General features: G+C 37.2%; 1 protein-coding gene across 2 annotated transcripts in view; it reads right to left on the reverse strand.

Annotated features, from left to right (window-relative positions):
* Window positions 1–22,735, reverse strand: part of BICC1 (BicC family RNA binding protein 1) — a 92,765-nt gene that overhangs the window by 40,486 nt on the left and 29,544 nt on the right. For both annotated transcript variants that reach the window (XM_058841617.1, XM_058841618.1), the window contains exons 2-3: window positions 18,726–18,772; window positions 6,614–6,683 (exon numbers count right to left, since the gene is read on the reverse strand). In XM_058841617.1, the coding sequence (XP_058697600.1) occupies window positions 6,614–6,683; window positions 18,726–18,772 (117 nt within the window). The remainder of the gene's footprint in view (window positions 1–6,613; window positions 6,684–18,725; window positions 18,773–22,735) is intronic.

Genomic DNA, 22,735 nt, shown 5'->3' on the forward strand with positions numbered 1-22,735 from the left:
AAAAAAAAACCCAAAAAAATTACTAATGTTTCTTTAGCCCAGAAGAAGGAAGTCATTTAAGGAAACCACTAAGAACCTCTGTTATGGCTGCAACTACATTAAGAAGGAGTAACATATATGCAAAGCCTTAAAGAAAACACCAACAACCTAAAAAATAAGGTGATCCTAACATTATTTTGTATAGAATCACAAGATCTTTAAGGCTGGAAAAGACCTCCAAGATCATGAAGTCCAGCCTTTGACTGAATACCACCTCTTCAATTAAGCTGTGCCATGACTGCTTGTTTTTTTTGAACACTTCCAAGGATGGCAGCTCCACCTGTTGGAACTCCCTGTTACAATTTTCCAATTCTTCACCACTCCTTCAGTAAAGATACGCACACACCCACATAGAGCAGAGCATTATCTGCTTAGGAATTAGGTAAGACAAAGAAGCAAATTGCCTAAACTGTTAGGCATTTTCTAGTTGTTTTTATGCTTATTTGACTGAACTAGGACTTGGCCAATTTCTTGGGGAAATTTCAGGTTATATAACTGCAGTTTGCAGGCATGCCAGCATATGAGGAACACCAAGCCACCTGGTATTTAGAAAAAGATTAAGTATGTAATGTAAATTTAGTGTCATAGACCAAAATCCTTTCAGTATTTCAGCAATCCCAGTGGTAACCAAAAGCAGAGAAATCTAATTCCACTAAACTTCCCATTTACTACAAAATACTCTCTATGTAATGAGAATCTCCTGAAGCAAGGGTCCAAACCCACTTGATAGCACACAAGTACTTTTCCCTCTACCCAAAGGTTCTCAACATCTGCCTCATTGAGCCCTTTGCTTTGCTTAGGGCTGTTTTGCTTTGGTGGAGTTTTTGGGGTTGTGGTTTTTGGTTGGCTGGGCATTTCCTGGGGGGAAGGAAACTCTAGAGACTTCCAGACATGCTCCAAGAGGTTACAGCAATGATTAAAGTTCACAAGACTCCTAGATAATGATGCTGTGCAAGGTTATTAACTCTTCCATCATCAGTGATATTTAATAATAAAATACTGTGTTTGGACAAGAGCACTGACAAAATTCTTCTCTCATCCATTAGTCTGAGGTGGGAGTTCTGCAGTGTGGAATTCCTGCGTGACAGTCTCACTTTTGTACAAATGTGGGATTCAGCTCAGTTGCAGTACCAAGAGCAATATTGCATGACTTACGATGCACTGGTGTTTAAGCAGTGATGTAATTCCTCCATGGAACACGTGTGTAGATGATGAAGTGCTCGCACATAGGACACTGAACTAGCAGGCACAACTCTGAACTACTCATATATTAACAGCTCCTGGGGTATTTTACTGCTAGAGGTTTAACTTTAAAAGCAGATCACACTCCTTTCAAAAAAGATTTTATTGACAAACCGAATTGAGAAAATTAGGTACTTTGAAAAGAAAAATAAATTATCTAAAAAGCTTAAAATCAGATTTAAGATTTATCAGAAAGCCCATGGCAAAAGAAGAAATAACCTGGCAACTTATTTGCACACTTTCCTAAAGCCACACAGCCTGAGACCACCGTTCTCCCTCCCTGTTTCGTCTGAAAAGATAAACTTAAGCTTCTATCACAGTACTGGGAAACAACTGGAAGTTGATTTAAAGGTCTGAAATGACAAACATTTTAGCTTACTCTAGAGATCTAAGGCAGTAACTCCCATACAAGTTTAGTCTTGAGTTCACTATGCAGTGACATTTGTTTTAACAAAAGAAGAGGTTCCAGCTTTTATCACAACGCCTCCTGAAACAGGCAAAGTGCTTCCCTTGTTTATTGGAATGTTGTTTAGGTACAAGAATGAGGTTTTAATAATTTGGCTGAAGTCTCTCTTCACTTCTCAAGTGTGATATTACAGTTATTAACTTCATTGTGCATATTACTTTCACGGCTTAGGATGCAAAGAGGGCAACAAAAATTCAAACAGCCAAGTTGCACTTGGCTTGCAAGATTATTTGCAAAAGGCAAAGTTTAATGAAAAGTAAGAAATCAGATTGCCAGGCAATTAATTCCAGCAGTGCCCAATGCTAGTTATTGCTGCCTTCCTTCCAGTACCTTTAGTACCACCATATTTCTTGCTAGTCTCCTTGGATATGAATTTGACTTGCTCTGTACTTGTGTTTAAGATATGCTAATGAAAAACAGCATGTAGGAAATGCTTTGATAACAGAAACTAGTTCACATTTTTTGAAGTTATTAAAAAAGATGAAAGAATTAGTAAAACGTAGAATCAAATGAAAGAAGTATAAACAGACACGGACTAGATTTTTATTGACCAACTTAAAATGCATCAGTTATAACAGAGGAAAACCAGAAAAAAACAAAAGCAAAACAAAAAGCCACAAAGCCAGAAACAGCAAATAAGAGAAGAGGCAAAATAAAATAATAGCAGCTCAAGAGAGAAAGAAAATAAATTAACAACTTCAAGATATGATACAGATAAAAAAAATTAGCTGGAGACTAAAGTAGACAGAAGAGGAATAAAAATATGGGAGGAAGAAAAAAAGAGCGAGAGAAGTCCTTTATAAAAGTGAATGGTGGATGAGACCCCAGAGTTCTACCTGCTCCCTAAGTTAAATTTATCTTGCATTTCCCCTTTTATACCTTCCCAAAACATTCCCTGCTCCAACTCTCTGACCATCTTCCTGCTTAGAGCCACTAAGTTTCCAAGAGCTGAAGGGATTCTTATAGTGGCTGTTACCCAAAAGCTATTTCAACAGCATTCTGAGCACACACATATCCCATAAACTCTTTATGGCTGCTGGAATACAAAGGGACCCAGGGTACGGGGGAGAGAAAATTTAGAAATAAAAAGGAATGAGGAATATAGGTGGAATCTGGACTCCTATATACCCATCTCCTAAAGAACACCCTCAATACTCATCCACAAAGCACTGCTCATGAGTAACGTGACACTGACCTGCTTCCAAGGCATTAAGCATTCCAGATGCATACAAACAGATGAGGAAACATAAGAGCACATACAGTTAGGGTTCAGACACCAAGCAAGTGAAGAATAATACCCCCTCTCCAAAAGTAAAAATTATCCATGGCTAGTTTTAAGCCACCCTGGTCCCCCATGCAAATACCAATGACAGCACAGCAGAAAAGGCTGGACAACAAGAACAAGACAGCTCAGTGTTTCGGAAGGGGAGAGGGAAAATCCCTTTTTGGAAAGTGTTTGTGGAACTACAGCACCTGACCATTTAGAATTTGGCAATCTACTCATGCTTCCAAACTACTGAATAAATCTTTAAAAGACAATTAACAGCATTCCGAAGGAACAGTAACTACAACAGGGTGAAAAAGCATGTTGAGAGCAAAAGTTACTGTCTCTCAATTTGGTCTTTAATTCACCAGAAGAGAAGATCTCAGACCTCCAGAACATGAGGCTTTGGTACACCCTGAGCTCTAAGCACCAGTGCAAAGCAGAGCAAACTGTGACAGTGCCAACTCTTCCATTACTGATGGAATCAGTCATGAAGTGCTTTATATTGTTCACTTCCCTCCCTAAATCCTTAATGTTATGGGATGTCTTTGGCAACCTGAAAAAATGGATTGTTTAAGATGCTGTGGAAGATTTGTATCTGTTTGTGTGTTTTCTAAACTTTTATTTCAAAATACTTTAACCCTCCTCATCACTAGAGTAAGGCTACAGCATCTGGTGTTCATGAAAACTAGGAAATTCTTGTTTTGCCCTTATGAAACTGTTGAGAGTTGATAATAGTTTTTGTTGGTTTTTTTTTTTTTTAAATTTAGCTTTGTGATGAGGTGTTTTAGAAAACGCTAATAAATTTGAATTATCAAATTTTTAAAATCTACTTATGCTAAATTCGACATTAGTCTTTTGCAATTAAAAAAAACCCATCAGAAAATATTTATCTAGTATAAGTTAATGAATTACCATTATGATACTTAAAGAATTTTGGACTCATCAATTTAAGAGTTATAATCCATACAATAGAAAAGAAACAATACAGAAGTTCACAAGTCATCTACTCTTAGTGCTTCAGCTTCATTATAGTACATCATTTTCTAAAAGATCATTAAAAGATTCTGGATCTTGTACAGAATTTAATCTTCATATCTTTGTTGAATCTTACTATGCATACCTTGGCTGTAATTTTCAGTACTTTTGTTTCAATTCAAAACAAAACATGGTCTGTCCTTATTAATTTATTATGAGTAGTGCCAAATTAAAACTGTCAACAGCAGTGAGAAGAACGATACCACTAAGCCCGAAGTGCTTCATGACAGATTGACCAATATCTCAAAGAAAAGCAATGTTTTCCTACTAACTGTTTTTCCCCTATACTGGGAGGAAAGCTGTGAATGACCTAAGGCCACAACACACAGGATGTGAAGCTGCTGAAACTGCAGGCAAATTATATTGCAAAACTATACAAAAAGTGTGGCATGTCTCAATGATGGTTGGGTCCAGCACAGGGCTGGGGTAAAGCACTGTCCATCCATAGCTGCTTATCCCTCACTGAATGACTCAGGCACCCAGTTCCCAGCCAAGGAGACCGGCAGAGATAGCATGTTCTGAGTTCAACCCCTGGAGAACCAGCCAGTTATTTGTTGCAGACTCTCCACTCAATCACAAAATGTCATTAAGAGAATCTAAGAGTATGTTAAACACTTGGAATATTTACCCCTATATAAACAGCTGCTGTAGCTGCAAATGGAAAGTTACAGAATTGCAAACAATTGGTATTAAGTGTAAACAGAACATATAAACCACATTTTATTTCACAAGACATAGGAACCTCGGGGTTAAGGGGTTCTTTGCTCCTATGCTGTAATTTACTATCTTAGGTGTATATACACAAAACTTAGCACACCAGAACTAGCCAGAGAGTACGAGTCTTAACTCTAGAGCCACCCTGAAATCCACAGGCATTTGAAGCACTTTTTTTTAATAGTATAGCATATTGCTAAAATGTCTTATTTACATCACTATCTCACTATCTAGTTTCTTTCATCATGAAGACTTTCCAGGAAAATCATTCCCACTGCAGACACACTCAGTATGCCCCAGCTGTAGTGTGCTCCCTTTCCTCAGTTTTTAGTCTTCTCAGCTCATAACTCTTAGCTGTTTTATTTCTCATGGTATTCAAATTCATTCCATGTACTGATAGAGCTTCTACTTCATGTCACTAATAAAGTATGGATGCTAACTGTGAAGCAGGGAGCACAGTGCCTGTGGAATAGCAGGCCACAGAACTCTCAGTCTCCCCTGAGAAAGTGGCCTGGAAAATCCTAAGGAGGAATTAAAACAATGCTCAGAGATAGAAGACAGCCTTGCAGGTGCTGTTTGTCAGTTTCTTGTTTTCTTGCAAGAGAAGGTTGAGGGGTGGTGAACCCCACTGACCAATGATGGTGATGTGTTAGTTTACTAACCAAAAAGAGTTTTACCTTTCTGTACTTTCACTTATCTATAAAAGAAGATCTGAGGTAATAAACCTTGCTCTCCTGATCAACTCACAAGAGAGTCTGTGTCATACTGCCTCACCATTCCCAACAGTGCCACAAATGCCTACATACATAACACCTGCATTTTTCCCTGCCTTAATTCTTTCCCCAATTTTCCCCATTTAAGCAAGATTCTTTTTCCATACAAGTGGGGAGAAGAAAAAATTAAATCAATTTGGACTTTAATACCATGTGGGAAAGTACCTCAGAGACAATCTCACTTTACACCATAGAAGTTTTTTTAATCCTGCACCTTTCTAAAAACATAATTTTTCTCCTCAAGAAATCTTACCCATTCACTACAGTTAGCCCACACTTCCACCTATATATTTTATATATAATATAGAGAGAAATTATCTCAAGTTCATTTTCTTGGTTTTTAAATAGGTATTGGCCTGGACAGATATGCATGCAATGTTAAAAATCATACCAAATTTAGTTTTTTTATGCATAAGAGAAATTAAGTGTTGCTTTCAATCAGTCACAGCTATGACTTCTTAAGAATACAAGAAGGTTTATTTCAAAGAGAGATACTCCAGACTGTATACTTAGCTCACGCTAATAGGCTGGACTTCCAAAAGAAGCATAATTTAAACATAATATTGGTCAATCCTAAGAAACAGCTTCACTTAGGTTTCTGAGAGAGCCCAAAAAAGCATGCAGGCTGTCCCTGTCAGGGACACAGTGAGTATTTACTGTTCCTGCTGGGCTTGACCAACCCCTTTGTACTCTACAGAAACAAACAAAAAACCCCAGAAAACACCCACTCATCTGAAATGTTACCAGAAACACTGACTTTGGCTGCTGTAAAATAAAGAAACTGTTCTGATTAGATACCAGAATCATACAGCAGAAGGCACACATGCTTAATATAAAAGTACAACAGTATTGATTAAATGAAGTACTCATAGAATTCCAAGCTCCTTCAAATGTGTTTGTGTATCAAATACCTACATAAAGCCAAGATAATTTCAACAAGAAATTTCTGTAAAAAACAGCAGACTGAAATGAAAACACTGCAGGTGACCAGTATTGTTGATTGACTCTAAAAATCCAATTCTTTATTCTGTGGTTTTACTACGAATCCCACCCCATAATAAGATTAAAATAAAATACCTTTTTTTGATTTTGCTCCAATCTTCAGCTTTGATGGCCAAGCAATCTGTGTATTCGTTTCTTCCATAATCTATTAAAAAAGAGCATTTTCAAACAATTAAGTTTTTATTTTTCTCATGCAAAGGCATACGTTCATTTTCTGAAAATACGATGTTTACCATTCTTAAACATGTTGATTATTATTACTTTTAAATAGCACAAGCCATTAAGCTATTATTATTACACTAAATAGCACAAGCATCTCTGGTTTTCTTGAGAACTTTTGTCTCTTAATAAATGTGTCTGAGTTCTGACCATTCAAAAGAATTCCACAGAGCAAACCCAAGACACTCAATAGCTTCCACAAAGTTCAAATGACCACTAATAGCTACAGCAGGCTCTACATCCTTCTCAGGGGGAATTTCAAACCTTTACAATTCAACACAAACATTTCTTCAGTTACCTTAAAATGGTTTTTAAGTAAAGTTTATCAAATTTAAATTGAGTCTTTTTGAGTATCCATAAGTCAAGATATATTGTTTTGCCTCACCTTTACCCAAAACCAGCTTTTTATTAAACTTATCCAGACTGTAGAATTTTTACTTTTTGGTTTAGCAGGTCAGAGAGGACATTTGACAACATTTATTTATTATGACACAGTGTGTAACCTATCTGTACATCTCCAACCAGCCAACAGGGGAAAAAACTGTTCCCACACTCTTATACTGTGAAAACCATGCAGTCATTTAGCTCAGTGTCAGCTCTCATTCCACTGCTACCTTTGGCTCAGTGAAAATTCCATCAGCTCTGTTACAGGCATATTATACTGAAATTTCATCCTGGCACAGAGCTACTCTGCTTCACCAACCCATTTATTTGTAACACATGAGAAGCAACTACTTGACACCAAAGACTTTAGATATATGAACAGAAACCCAGCTCCTAGAAATTCTGGGCATGTCTACTGAGATAAAAGGACATCTCTTATACTGAGATCTCATCAACAAGCATGGGGAGCTCATACCCCTCATCACACTTAAGATGGAATGAAAAATAAAATGTCAAAATAATTAGCAAAGCCACTTTCAAGAAGAAAACTAATGCAATAAGAAATCAGCTATAATACCAATAAGTTTTCTGCAACAGTATAATTCACAATTAAGGCAGATTTCTCTAATAGTTCCTACTTCTTATCTTCTACATCCAATCCCAAGGACACCACGACAACTTTCAGATTAGTATGCCATGTGGAAAAATTAAAAGCATCAGCCAGACCTCATTATACTATATTTTTGGTTTCAGCACTATTGAATAATAAGTTACAGCTGAAATAAAACATTTCCAGGAGGGTGAAATTCTACCAGCAACATACATATACTTTTTACCATTTTTCAATCCAGATGTGAAAAAAACCTTTTTCAAAGAATCCACTTGTCTCTGATAAAAGGCTTTGGGCCAGGATTTTTTAAAAACTGTGCAACAGGCAATGAAATATAGAAAAAATAGGAAGGCACTAGCTAAAAGGAAACGGGAGATGCTTAAACAAAGAATGGTACGGGACTGAGTTATAGAAGATCCAACATAAAAGGAACCACAAGAGAGGAGACAGAAGAAGAATGCATGTCATTCAAGGCAAGTGTTACATCCCATCAGTCCTTTACCCTTTCAATAAAGGTTGGAGACTTCTGTATTAAAGAAATTAAATCCTCCCCATTTCCGACATTAAAATAAAATAAAAGGAAAACCCACAACTTCACAGCTGCACATTCTGGGGACATATGAGAAATATGCATATGAGATCTTCAAAGGAAAAGCAGTCTGACTGCCAGCCACTGAGAGCTGGCCATCTACTATCTTTAAGCTTTTTATAATCCTAAAATTGCCACATTAGAACAAAAAAGACAACTCAGTTTGGTCACTATAAAGACAAGTTTATCAACTATCCTAGGCAGGTAAGAAAAAAAGGTCAGGATGCATTTAAATGAAGTACATTTACTGAAGTATCAAAATGCTCAGTCTGTGCTGGCTTTCAGCTCCTGGCAGTAATGTTACAATAAATCAGGACCTTCACAAGAACGCTTAAAAAGAAATTAAACTACACTGCTTCTTAAATTATTATTATATTTAAGTTATTGTTTATGTATTGTACTTATTTTAACACCAGAATGTCACAAAGCTCTGGAGTACTTTAACTGCTCTAATAAAAACTCAGTTTGAACTTGAAAGTAAAGATGATACTGAAGACTGTGCAGATCACTGTTGCATCAACTTTTTTTTTTTTTTCAGATTTACCATTCAAACCCAGGCAGTTTTAAGTAAACCAGGATTTTATTTTTTTTTCTTTTAAAATCTGGAACCATTCCATGACAACCTCAAGTGCATGTTGCAAGGGAAGAGCTTTATTAGAGAAAACTCAGTGTATTATGCCACATATCCTGAGAACAGGGGTTCTGCTCTCATGAACAAAAAGAGAGAAATCAAGTACTCCAGCTATAATACATTTGTTCCAATTTTATAAATACTTGGGTTACATAACATTTAGAGGAAATTCAGCCTAGGGATGACTCAGAGTTCATGTTCTCTGCAGAACAGCACCTCTGCATAGCTTCCCTTATTTCCATATATAATAAGTGATAGAGTGAGTACTAATCAGTGCTCTTCTCACCTTGAGGGGTCAACTGACCAAAGGGATCAGGGCATATCTAGCATCAAGGTTTAATCCACTAGTAAATAACCTCATACTTCTCAAAAAGAAGGAAAACCTATGAAATTATCTTTCTACAGCTTTCCTTCCTCCCCTTTTTCCCAAGTGCAATTGTGGTGTTTACAAGCCAAAATATGTAAGCTATTCTCAGTGGAGAAAAAACAGAAGAGGACAAGACACTGGAAGACACCAACAAAACAAATCAGACTGTACTCTGACCCTGAAAAAATTGGCTCTAGTTATAAATCATTGGGCCTCCAGGAAGAAAAAAAAGGTCTAACCGTAAGGCAGCTGGAAGACAAGCTTTTGGCTTCCTTGTATTCCAGCTTGAAAAGTTTATAGTTTAAGCACTTCAGGGATTTTTTACATTAAGACAGTAAGAAATTATTATTTCTTTTGCTGTATTTTTTGTTTAGCTGATTTTGGATGGAAATTGGAATGTCCTGAATGCAACAAAACCAACCAAACAAAACTCCCCCAAAGCCCACAAGTATTTCAGAATTCAAAGGAACTATTTTACACAGAGTAGATGAACACAAACAACATATACAACAGACCTTTCTTCATTTAAAGCAAGCACATTAAATCAAAGTATTATTCTTTATAGTTAGTGTTGGTAAGATACCTATTTCTGACCTTCCCACCTTTGGGATTTGGGCATCCTGGCCTTTTCTGCCTTGGGTATTAATCACAGTGGGTTAATCTACTAGTGGGCCTCTGCAGTTTCCCAGTCTGAATTCCTTCCCCACTTTAGCGAGACTCTTTTTCCATGCAAGTGGGAAAAGAAAAAAAGAATAAATCAGTTTGGACTTCAATACCATGTGGGAAAGTAACTCAGAGACCATCTCACTTTACACCATAAAGATGCCTAGTCTGAATACTTGGTTTCACAGACTTAAAATATTCATCTTGCACCTTCAGCTTCCAGAAAAGTTGCCTTAGTCCCCTCATTTTGTATATATCTACAGCTGTATAAACAAGTTTATTCTTATGGTTTATTTGAATCATGGAGTATAACCTAGATAAGCATTAAAGAAAAATAAATTTCCATAGGACAAGACCTGAAGTGAAGAGACACAGCAGACAAGTGAAATTCTACATGGGGTAATCCTTAGTTCTTCCTCTTACAATGCATAAGGGGTGATGCAGCACAATCTGAGAGGATGACTAATCCCTGAACATGACTTTTGGCAGTGAGAACAGAGCAATGGGTGTAGTGGAACCAGAATTATTATATTTAATGGTTTGTTGTTTTTTTGGTTTGGGGAGAAGAGAAAGCAAGGCAAGAACAAGGATGGGAAGGAAGAACAAGACACAAAAGAGGGTTGTGTAAAGTTACCCATTGTGAATTCAAACTCCAAAACTGGTGAAGCCAGAGAAAGCACTTGCATTGCCAGAACACATCAGTGGGGCCACATCAAGGACTACTGGTTTGGTGAGGAAATTTGAGGAATATAAAGAGTTAAATAAGATTACAAAACTTAGCCCCAAAGCCTGGTGCGAATACGCAGCTCTTGTGGAAGTCCAGCCAACATTTTGGGCTCAGCAATGGATTTGCATCCCAAGCCATGTTGTGGTTTCTTTCCCCCTGAGGTGATCAACATATAAAATTCTAATCAAGAATTCACTGTTTGTCACAGCTACTACTCAAAGTTAGACAGTACAGCCTAACCCCACTGTGTTAGCACTAATTCTGCAGTAAGGAGGAGAGGCTGCTTCTGAGAAGCAGCAATGGCACATGGCCCCTCCACATTCCACACTACACTGTCCAGAGTTTCCAGTTTGTGCTCCTGCATGGCAAAAAAAAACCCATCTATGCAGAGAACAAGAATTAAAGCCAAAAAATACAAAAAAAATGCTCTAGTAAGTTTGTTCTGACTTCAGACTGTCAGTATTGACAGCACACATGTAAGTGCAATCAGTTTAGAATACACAGCCAAACTATCAGCAGGGAGGACAAGGATCAAGCTCCACTTGTGTATCTGTACAGAAAGGAGCAGTGAGACACAGCAGGGCCTTCCCACACACAAGGACATGAGTGCCTCTGTGTCTTCATGGGCAGGGCTCCTCATTTTCCCATTTTATAGCCCAATTGTCAGAAACCCAGACATTTTTCAGAGAAGGTGACTGCTTGGCTAGTCCTTCTTCCCTAGTTTTACTTGTCTTGGAAAAAGATAATATGTAAATTATTTTAGACATTACTCTCTGGAATAAGCAGTATGGATAAGGATCAATACTCTCCTATGTTTTTGTTCATGCTTCCACTGCAAGTCATTTGCTTCAATACTGCAGGAAATTGATCTTCACCTACGGACTTGTCCATTTCTGTTAAACTGATTTTTATTTCAAGTTTTTATTCAATGTTAAAATAAGTATCAAAAAACTGTGTTTGACTGACATATAAAAAGGGAACAGAAGGAAAACTTGCCTGCTTCCCACCTTCATACTGCTACACAGTGTCATGGCAAGCTAAGCAAAACACCAGCAATGCTTCCCCAGAGCAGCAAAAAGGCTGTTTTGTTGCCAAGGACTAATCCTAGCCCATACTGACTCAAACAAATTTAGTATCTTCACAAGGTATTCACAGCTTTTCCTAAATACTCTATCAATAATTAAGGCAAGCATGTGCAGGATGAAGAGTTCTTAAAGCTAAAATTATAGGTCAAGATTAATATCATAGGCAATATATTTATTCATAGTTTTGATCAATGCATATCAAAACTTACGTACTAAATAAGGCAGCAGAGTAAGAGACATCAGTTTCACAAATCAAAGTTTCAGACTGTACATAAAAGCTCTAAATCACTAAAGATGGAATTGGGAAAGCTGTCTATATGGACATGGCTTAGGAATTTTCATTGCTCCCACTTCCAGTAAGGGATTTTTAGCCTAGAAAGGGTGAGAACTCATGCATGCATGCACACACACTCTGCATCTTTTTTTAACCTTCATTTCACCTAAAAAGAACTATGATTCTTAAAACTAGGGTCTTGTTTAAGCAAATACTACAGTATTGTTGCTGCATCCAAAAACCGCATTAAGTGAACCTTCTGTAACAACAACATTTACAGAACTTTGTACTTAATTTACCAATACAGCAAATAAAGTTAAGTTAGAATAAAAATCAATCAATCAAATGCCCTTACCTATGGAGAAACACTGAAGTCCTTCGCTTGATTTAAATGTTTTGTTTACCCTCAATATAAATATTAGTCAAGGGTCACAGGTTACACTTTTGTCTTAAATACTTGTCAAAGCATAGCCAAAAACAAAGAAAATATTGAAGCATGCAAAAGATTTATCTATAGAAGTATCTGCCTGTACAGCATTAATGAATTACACATGTAAAAAAATTCTAAGTACCACTGAAAAATGAAGCCCCACAGAATACTGCTAAAACACCACTATGCATCCAATGCTCCTCTCTGAAAGCGAAATCAGTAATTTTCCTTAGAAGCCAGAAACCCAGTGTATATTCTTGAGTTGCATCATTCTCATACTTGTCTCCTTTCTATTAATTTTTTTCCCCAAGGTAAAAGTACTAAAATTTCTGAGAAGGAAATCCCTCCTCTTTTTTAAGGGAGGGTTTAACTCCCAGAATAAAAAGCACTGAGCACCTCAATTGAGATGGTGGTGACAAACCACTCCTCCTCTAATGCTTTACAATACAAGAGATCTTGCACCAGTGTTAAGTACAGCAATCAAGTGTCAAAATTGAACTTTGTTAAGATTCATATTACAGGTAAAATCTCAAGATAATGCCTGTTGTATCAGAAGCAGCACAGGGAAAACTGGAGATGAAATAAAAAAACCCCAAAAACCCTTGGAATTACTCCACTGCCTTAGCAGAATGGTCACTATACTACAGATGGGATGAATGCCACTTTCCACAAAAATGAAGCCTTCCCACCACTGAGCTCTGCCTGAACTAAGCAAAAAGTTAAGTAAGCATTCTTGATTTACCTTTTTAGAGAAATTGATCCAACCTAAATAGTCCTCTTTCCACTGGGTGGGGTTTTGCCAAAAGGGAGACAAATGTCTCAATCCCAAGATTTCCTGCAAATGTTAACTTCCACTGACATTCCTTCAGCCTCCTAAGCCACGCTGCCCTCTCCAAGCAGTTGCTTCCTCTTCCCAGGAAGCCAAATGAGAGGAAGCTCAATGTAAATTGCATGCCAGCATTCCCATCCCAGCCAGGCACTCTGGAAACATATGGCCTTAATATATCCTTGTCACATGCTATGAGCCAAGTTCTACATCAAGAGATCTTTTAATGTTCAAGAGTTTTTAGTGCTAGTGCAGATCCTGATTTCTACCCAGAGAAAGTGGAATGTGTGGAACCAGTCCCTGCAGCTCCAAACTGCTCCTGTGGTTGAAACAGAGACAAGACCCATGATCACATCTGATCACCACCAACTCACAAGGTCTCACCACCAAGATAAATAACAGGGCAAGAAACCAAGAGCTGAGTGGTTGCCATCAGAAATGGAAATACAGCCCCAGGGGAACTACAGTTATAAATAGGCAGCCCAGGAATAGTCATGGCTGAAGACACACAGAAAGCCCTTCAGAAATTATTCCTGAAGGTGGATAATAATTACCTTGAGACATCTTAGGCTCAGGTCAATGATTAATATTTTTAATGCCTGAAAATGCCCTAAGCCACTTGCATTTGAAGCTCTAGATATGCCTCACATTCAGAGATTACAATGTAAGACTGATCCACTTCCAGCCTGACCTACTGCAAACAGAAAATTAAATTTATTTGTATCAGAATGTACTACCTATACTTACAAAATGCATTCATCAACACTGCATTAATATATTCATATGTAAGAATATTGCAACAGTTAGAAGGTTTGTCCCAGACCAAAGTAAAAGATATTTTTCAAAGATACAGGAGAAAACACAGGATGTTGCAAACCAAGCTCTTTTACTGTCTTAAGTAAGCAAACAGGGCTTGAGGAAGCTTCTTTGCTGCCAGAACCTCCTAAATAAATAAAAATGCAAAATTGTTAATAACTACTGCTTACAGGACTTGAACAGAAGTATGATTAAAGATGCAGTTAGATATACCTAATTTTCACATCTTCAAATAATCGCTGGGGCTTTATTTTTTGGCTTTGGTTAGGCATTTGTTTGTTTTCTTTTTTAGTTTCTTGCTACTACTGTTTCCAAATACCTGGACTGAAAGATCAACTGTGCTTAAAGGACAGTTTCACCACATTGTGCTTCCAAAATGGCCTCAGTAATTTCTACAGTGCTAATTTTTTAATAAAATTAGAAGCTACATTTTAAACATGCTACATGAAAGCCCAGGAAAGAAAATTAAAAGAAACCACTTTACGTTTTACTTTACATACTTCCTTTACGCTCCTAAGCTCCTAATAATTAACAGAAGAGATTTTTGTACACATGTGAAACATTTGCCCAGTTGCAACTTCACAACTCCAAGAACACTTATGTCTCCCTCAGGGAATAACAGGGCCTGCAGTCAAGAGAAATGTAAGCATTTAAGTACGCTTTTTGCCTAAATCCAGGGATATCTTAAAACCCCTCAAGTATCTGTAACTGGGCAAATGCATACAAACCCCACACTTCTGTTTGCTTAAAAAAGGTACAAAAGAAACCCAAAACACAACACATAAAAGAACGCCAAACACTCAGGACCAGTAAAACACACAAGTTACAGCTGACTGGTAGTACTTTGTGCTTCCCACAAAACCAAGCTCTGCAAAGGAACTCTAGAAGCCAGAAAAGCCAGAGCTGAGGAGCCCCTCCAGGCACACTCCCAAAGGCCACGACTAACACATACACACTGAATACTGAAATGAAGAGCTTGGAGGTGACCTGCAGTCGAGCACCTGCACAGAGCACCACGAGCACACGCTTCCCCAGCCACTGCCTTCTGCACGTGCAGTCCCACTCAGCCCAAGAGCTCCACCCAAATTCCACCCAAGCCAGAGTCTTCATCTTTCACCCACCCAACTGCTCACAGGCCCTCGAGAAGGCTACTGATACACTCCTGTCCTGAGAAGTTTCAGAATGAAATACTGTCATCAGCACTAAGATTCCCAAGTGTTTAAAAAGAAGAAACCAACTTGATGATGACAGAGCTAAAAGCAAAACAAAACGATGCGTGAAATTCTTCTCTGTCCATATGGCTGACCCTCACCTGCTTTAGATTATGAAAGTTTCAGGACAGAGAATCACCACCTTCTTACATTTTATATAAGAGTGTCACGTGTCTCTACAGGGCTATAAATTTTCTGTTCCCTGGAACAATGTCCTGGCTTTGCTGGGGAAAGGGCCTTGCTTCTCATGAGGTGTGAACTAGATGTTGTGGAAGTTGGTGGGAAAAAATCCACTATCAACTGAAAATGGGCTTTGGATCATGGACATGTAATAATAGTATAATAACATATAATATTCTATATATTATAATATATATAAAATAAATATATATTATAATAATAAGTATAATATTATGTATTCCTCTCACAGAATAAATTAGAACAATTCAGAGTACAAGGTCCACAAGGATCTTTTACATAAATAGTATGTAAGACAACAGGAGAGCAATCCATGTTTACTATTACCTGTCACTTAACTGCAGACCCAAGAGCTCTACAGAGAAAACTATACCATAATTTACCTATTTCTTGCTAAACTATTAGTAGCTCCCAGTGATTTTGAAAAATCCTCATTAGATGATGTTAGGCTTTCCCTCATCTGAAGCAGTACTACAACTTAGAAATATTGGAAGAAAGTGTGACAAAATCTTCAGACTTCTAAAAATTACACTACCAAAAGACATTTATCTACTTTTCACTTGAATTCAGGACCAGAGAAAGGGGCACTTCCTCATGTGATCTTCACTGCCACGACAGTGCAGAAATACTACCTGAATTTCACCAATAATTGGGGCTTATTCTGTAACTCCACAAGCAACTGCATGACATTTGGTTGTTTCTGCTAAAGTGCTCAGTGAAATAATGAATTTTGACATTTAAATTATTAAACTCTGCAAGATCAAAGTTCGCAGGAACAGTTCACATCCACTGAGATTGTGCTTGATTATGAAAATCCAAGTAATAATGCTTTCTCACATATTTAAAGACCAGCAAAAGACTGCTTAGCACCAAACCCTTGTAATAACTTTGTTTAAAAGCCTCTCTGCCACTTAACAATGCAGGCTGAGTCTCTGCCAACCCCCCAGTCACAGCCTTCTCTCTCCTCCCTCTTGGTTTGCATGCCTTGACATAAGGAATCACGTCCCTGAATTTTTACCTTGTCATTTCAACATTGCTATGAAAACTTCTTCCATCTCGCACACCACTTCCAGCCAACACTAACCTCAGCACACTGAGGGCAGTTCATCAGAATACACCAAACATGGCACTATTTATGCAAATATTGCCCTCAGGTTCTAGATCTGGCCTATTCAAGGATGCACTTCCCCCTCCCTGTTCCACTCAAATTCCTGCCAATAATGTCCTGAAGTCTCAGTATCTGAACTGCTTAAAAAAATGCCTTTGTGGCAGCTTTGCATTGATACTGAGTTTCTGGAAGCATCCTGCTGTCTTAGTTTGCAATGTGTTTCTAATGCCACAAATCACTTTCTTCCTCACTGCACCAACCTGAAACACATGAAATGAGTCTTCATTTTACCTCCACATACTCTGTCTTATTCATTTCACATGAGACAGGAAAAGTTTAACTCTGATTAAAGGAAATTGCACAGACAGAGACAGTGAGTAAGCTATGAGCAAGCGTCCAAAGATTTCTTCCAACAAAAGATAACTTAAAGGAGATAGTTTCCATCTGGTTTTATTAGCTATAGTATTATGTGTATGTGCTTAGAAACTTCAGAAATCTACACTGCTGAGTTGATGATACTATAAGAAAAATGCCAGTTAAAATGAAGCAGCTTTAACCTATTGCAGCACCCACACTGTGCCTAGGTAATAATCATACACAAATATGACAAGATCTAAAAGCCAAGATAGCCACTGTATCATCAGTGTGGATAAGTAGTGCACTCATTCAAATACTTGAAATTTAGAATATTTTGCTTCCCTATTAAATTTGACACAGTATTTTCTGCTATTACACTAGCGACTGCATAATTGTAAGTAATCAAGAAATTGTAAATAATCAAGTAATCAAGTACAAATGGTCAAATAGATAAGCCACTCAAGAAGAAATATTTTATCCACATCTTTAAGAATTATCCACGAAAGAGAAAAAACACCGTGCTAAAATGAATAATGTGTGGAACACAGCGTAGGCTACTAAGGCTTAGCTTTGCTTCAGCAAGTAAAAAACTCAAAGTATTTTTATAAAATCCTAAGGAGGAACTAATGACACATTCTCTGTGCACACTAATATCAAACAGTTAAGCACCAGCACCACATTTGGAAATATAACTCTCACTGTCAGTCAAGAGCAACATAATACTGAAAATCCAAACATTTTGGCAGCATGTATACTCCTCCTCACCAGCCTTTATCAAGGCATCCCACAGTCACATGCAGGGCAAAGCAACCTTTCATATCTTCCTTTCTGGAACAACCACTTAGACTTACAGCAAAATACAGCAAATTACTTCAATGGACAAGTCAAAAAGTAGTGTCAAGGCATTTCAGCATACAGCAAAGTTTACACTGTCTTCTCTGTACTAAAGACAAAAAACATCTCATCGTTTTTATTAGCCTGCAGCATGCAGATTTTCATTAACATAACTCATAAATAATGTTCTTCACTCTATTCTTGAAAAGAACCAAAAAGCAAAAAGAACAAAAAAACCCCAATACCATGCTGCTTTGTAAAAATTATTTCCAATTCATTACTCTTGACCATGTTTCTCTTTGTAGTTTAGTTGCTGCAGGACTCCTTTTTCCAGTCCTTCCATGCCTCTGTCCAACCACAAACTTTGTTGAATCGTTTTGTGGATTGTGCATTTCTTTCTTAAAAGGCCATTGCATTTCTCAACAAAATATTTATGCTTTCAACAATACCACAGTAAGTTGCAAGTCAGTTTTTTAATAACAGGATCCAGCATTTATCCACAGAAAAAATTCCTAAGGCCACCTCACAACATCTTCTGGGTTAACACCCACAATTTAGCATAACAAATGTTCATCATGCACATTTTAACATTTTTTAAAGAATTAAAGAATTGGTAAAATTTAAATTGTTTTTGGGCATAGATGACAGGAGCATACACAAAAGAACCTGTTTTTTTCCTCATTCCATGCATAGCTGGTACCAAGGAGACACTTTAAATGACAAAATAATTTAAAAAAATTTGATCAATATGGTGGAAACTGCACATGAAGTTTAATTAGTTGATCACATGAGTGAGTAATTGCTATTTTTTTTTATCTCTCGTCAGGTGCAACTATGGAACTGAAATATCTTTCTTACCTTCTGAAAAAAGTCTTCCCCACTTTTCCCTTTGCCCTCTGCAGCAGCTGTAAAACAAAAGTGGGATCTGGTTACTAAATACACAGGAGAAAATTTGCAGGCTTACATATAGAAATTCTCAGTGACTACAAGCTACTGTAAAATAACAAGTCTGGGTATTTTTTCTCTTGCAATAAACATTTGTCACTAAGTCATACCCAGATCAACCTTTTACAAGTCACTTGCCAAGAACAGAGTCCAAACCCTTCGTATTTTCATACTCAAGCTCTAATACGCTGATACTTACTTCAGTTATAAAATACACATGGGCTAAGTGTAACAATTTAGTCACACTGCATATTTTGCCCTGCAATTCTACCAACAGCAGGATCAAATGAAAGCTAGTAGAGCACAAGACTTGCTCTATCAAATATCACATTATTCAGTGATCTCAAGACCAGGACCTGGATAATCTCCCACTTGTATTTAAAGCCATAACTGCAAGTTTAGCTTAGTTAATGCAAATTATTGCACTTAAAATGTACAACTGTTTGCATTTATCTTATATCATAGTTTATCTGTGTTGATCTAGTACAGTAGCTCGAACTGATTATGAAGGGGATCATTTCCTCTTCCCCTGGAGAAAGAGATGCCTTCAAAAAGAACTCCAAGGGTGGGAAAAGAGTTTCCTGAATGGTACAGGATTATTGAAGCAACTTACACCATCATGGTTTTTTGTATTTCTCATGTACAAAACTGATCCCTCAAGCTCATCCCATCACCTTGGCTTCAAAGCAATGTTTCAACTACTTAGTTCTGCCCCCTCCTCCAACTACATAACCAATTCCAAGCGGTTAAGGAACTGTTACCTCAGCTAATGCAATGTGATACCAAATGCAAGTGAGCAGATACAGGCTGGAGGCATGAGATGACTTCTACCCCAGAGGAAGAAATACCACTACATTTGAAATAAGCTTCTCAAAATCTCAATAACAACACTTAAATACCACAGAGAAGAGCAGACTAGCAAGTTTTATCTAATACAGTTCAGCAGATCATGATTCAAACCCAGTGCAGCTAGAGCAGAGGCAGCAAACGAAACCTGTCAAGCACTCACTTTGCTGCAGAACAATTCCAGACTCCCCAGTTCCAACAAGACTGAGAAAAAAAAAAGCCCTCCCCACCTTCAAAACCCATAAATGTCTGTATGAGAAGAACAAACTGGTCTGTATTTCACCAGAACAAGGTTTTCTGGAAGCAGAGGAAACAACCGGGGAAGGGTTTTTTTCCCCAGATTTACAAGCTACTGATCTGAGCAGAAAAACACAACTTCCTTGAAGCAGCTCCTTGATAGGCGCACATTGCTTGACATGTTTTCCATTAACTCAGGGATAGGAAATGCTTTTGGGAAGTGAGAAGCACCACCACTCTATTTCAAATGGAACATGGGAACAACATGCTTTTAATGAGAGAGTACACGAGATAAACTGGAAATGAGAACGTCACAGATGTGCAGCTGAAGACGCCGTTTTGAGAATAGACAGATTTTGTTCCAGCTGTAAATGCATAATTTCCAAACTGAATACAAACAAGAGATGGCTTAAGATAATAGCAGTGATGCTCTGCAGGGCATTAAGTAGAATGCTGACAAAGTGGATTCCAAGCTTTTTATTGTAGGTTTATTTTTAATATGAATCATTCTGGTGATCTGATTTACAGCTCAGCCCCACCAACAACTGATGGCACAACAGATAGACTCCAACAAGCATGGACAAAGTGGGAAAGAAGAGGGAATGAAAACATCCCAAAATGGGTTCACAGGAAAAATCCCACAACAGTAGAGACAATAGAAAGTTGGAGCAAATAGCACTTCAGAAAAATCTTTAGCTAGTAACTAGTGGGTTTACTTGTTACAACATACTATAAAGATGTGGTCTTTATTTGGAGCTTTTCAGTACATAAGACGCTTTATGATGACCCATTTGTCAGGTGTCCTGATATCTGTGAAAACGTAGTGCAGACTTTAAGGTGAGACTTTTTGGAAAGATACTGAAGTTACAGGTCTGTACCTTAAAACACCTCTTCACATGTTAAGAGATACTGCAATCTGTTGGAATTTTGTCACTTCATGTCCAACAGATTGCAGCACTATTTAATCCAGGAAGAAGTATGCCTCTGATCATACCTCATCTTTCTATATTAAGGTGATCTAGTCATTACCATCTCCATTATGCATTGAATTAATAAAAAAAAGTTGCTCAGAATTGTGGCTTAAAGTATTTTGTTACACTTAGAATGATATATTTCATTATAAAAGAAAAAAATGCCTAAAATCTTGAATAAAACAACATGAATCAATGCATTATGCTTCTTTTGAGGTTAGCCATTTTTCACCTATTTTCTCCCTTTTCCCTCCTTCCTCTTATGATATAACTTTGTACCAATTATCTACCTATTAATTTTACTTCCTAAATTGCCTCTGGTTTTTATGAGGAGCAATTACAATTAAAGAAATTTAAATTCTATCAGCAGTTTATGAATTTTGTGATGCTACCCACAACGACCTACATTTGCATATGTTTACTCCCAAACTAAGTACCTATGTTTAAAAAAGCTTCTAACATGTGTTTGAAATGTTTATGATTTCTGTGAAATTATCTTGAAGCCTTTCTATTCTCCAAAGCAGATAAAGGCAGTCCTAGCACTTCTGAAAACAGTAGGAATAGCCAAAAGGGAAAGGGCAAATTTATCCATTTCTTTTGTAATAGGAAAGTGAAACAAATTTTGTTATATCAAGAAAAACCCAGCATCTTTCGCAGGGAAATGAGCAAGAGAAGCATTCCAGAGTTATGAAATTTATGCAGAAGCCATTAAAATGCAAATCATTTGCAGTGTTCTCTACAAGCAGATGCAATCTAGTAAGGCATTGAGGTTTACCTCAAATCATATAAACTGAGATAAAAGCAAACTTGAATTTATGTTTAGGAAAAAATAATCTCCTAGGTCATCACATCCAAAGATCTAAACAAATCTTGAGAGTATTAACCCCAACTCTCAAAATAAACTTCAGCTTTGAAATATCATATTAAGAAGCTCATGATATTTACATCAATTACACAATATTTACATATTTACAATGCACTCTGGCAAATTCTTTTTGTAATAATAATAATATTTTCAAACCAAACTTTATTCAAAAAGGCAGGAAGTTTTCAAGTTATCAAACACCAAAGACAACAAGCCTTTTGTGGGAGGCTGAGGGGACCAGCAGTGCTGTACCTGTGCTGCATGGAAGGCAGCACAACAGAGGCCATCTCGACCAAATTTGAAATAAGCTTTCAGATTTTAATCAAAGTTTCACATTTTCTGAAATTAATGAATTCCAAATACTACACCAGTAACAAACAACTTAAAGAAGTGACATTATTGCCTGGCATGTGCCTTAGGAGACCACTCCACCCTTCTGCCTGTGGTCCCTGTCCCCAAGTAGGTTTGAGAGAAATCCAAATGCTAAGTAATCCACTTGTACCTGACTTCTGACAAATTGTTTCATTTCTGCCAACTCAGGAAATACTGTTTGCTTAGAAAACAGTATTTACTTTTTGGTATTGAATAATCACTTAACCAATCCTCACAAAAACTAAAATTAATTTTACACAAGGTGGCTACATTGGTTTCAGAAATACAGATGAAACCTATGAAAATGTGCATAACAAGCATTTTATATTTTAAGCTATACTCTGTTTATTGTAATTTCTTCCATACCATGAAATATTTTATATTAGATTTTCGCTTTTCAAGACATATTGGATTGCTGAGGTTCCATCCAATACAAATAGGAAACAGTTGAAACAGGTGTTAACTGTTATGGTACCCATGAAGTGCACCATTTGTCTACTTAATCACCAAATCATAAAAAGGCCCAATTGTAATTTCTAGGTTCACATGGAAAAAATGAATCTGAGCTTTCACTTCAAATGTTATTTTAGTTATTAAAAAAGTTATTACAATACAGGTCATATTTTACAGGA

The sequence above is a fragment of the Poecile atricapillus genome, chromosome 6, assembly GCF_030490865.1.
Source record: "Poecile atricapillus isolate bPoeAtr1 chromosome 6, bPoeAtr1.hap1, whole genome shotgun sequence".
Classification (NCBI taxonomy): domain Eukaryota; kingdom Metazoa; phylum Chordata; class Aves; order Passeriformes; family Paridae; genus Poecile; species Poecile atricapillus.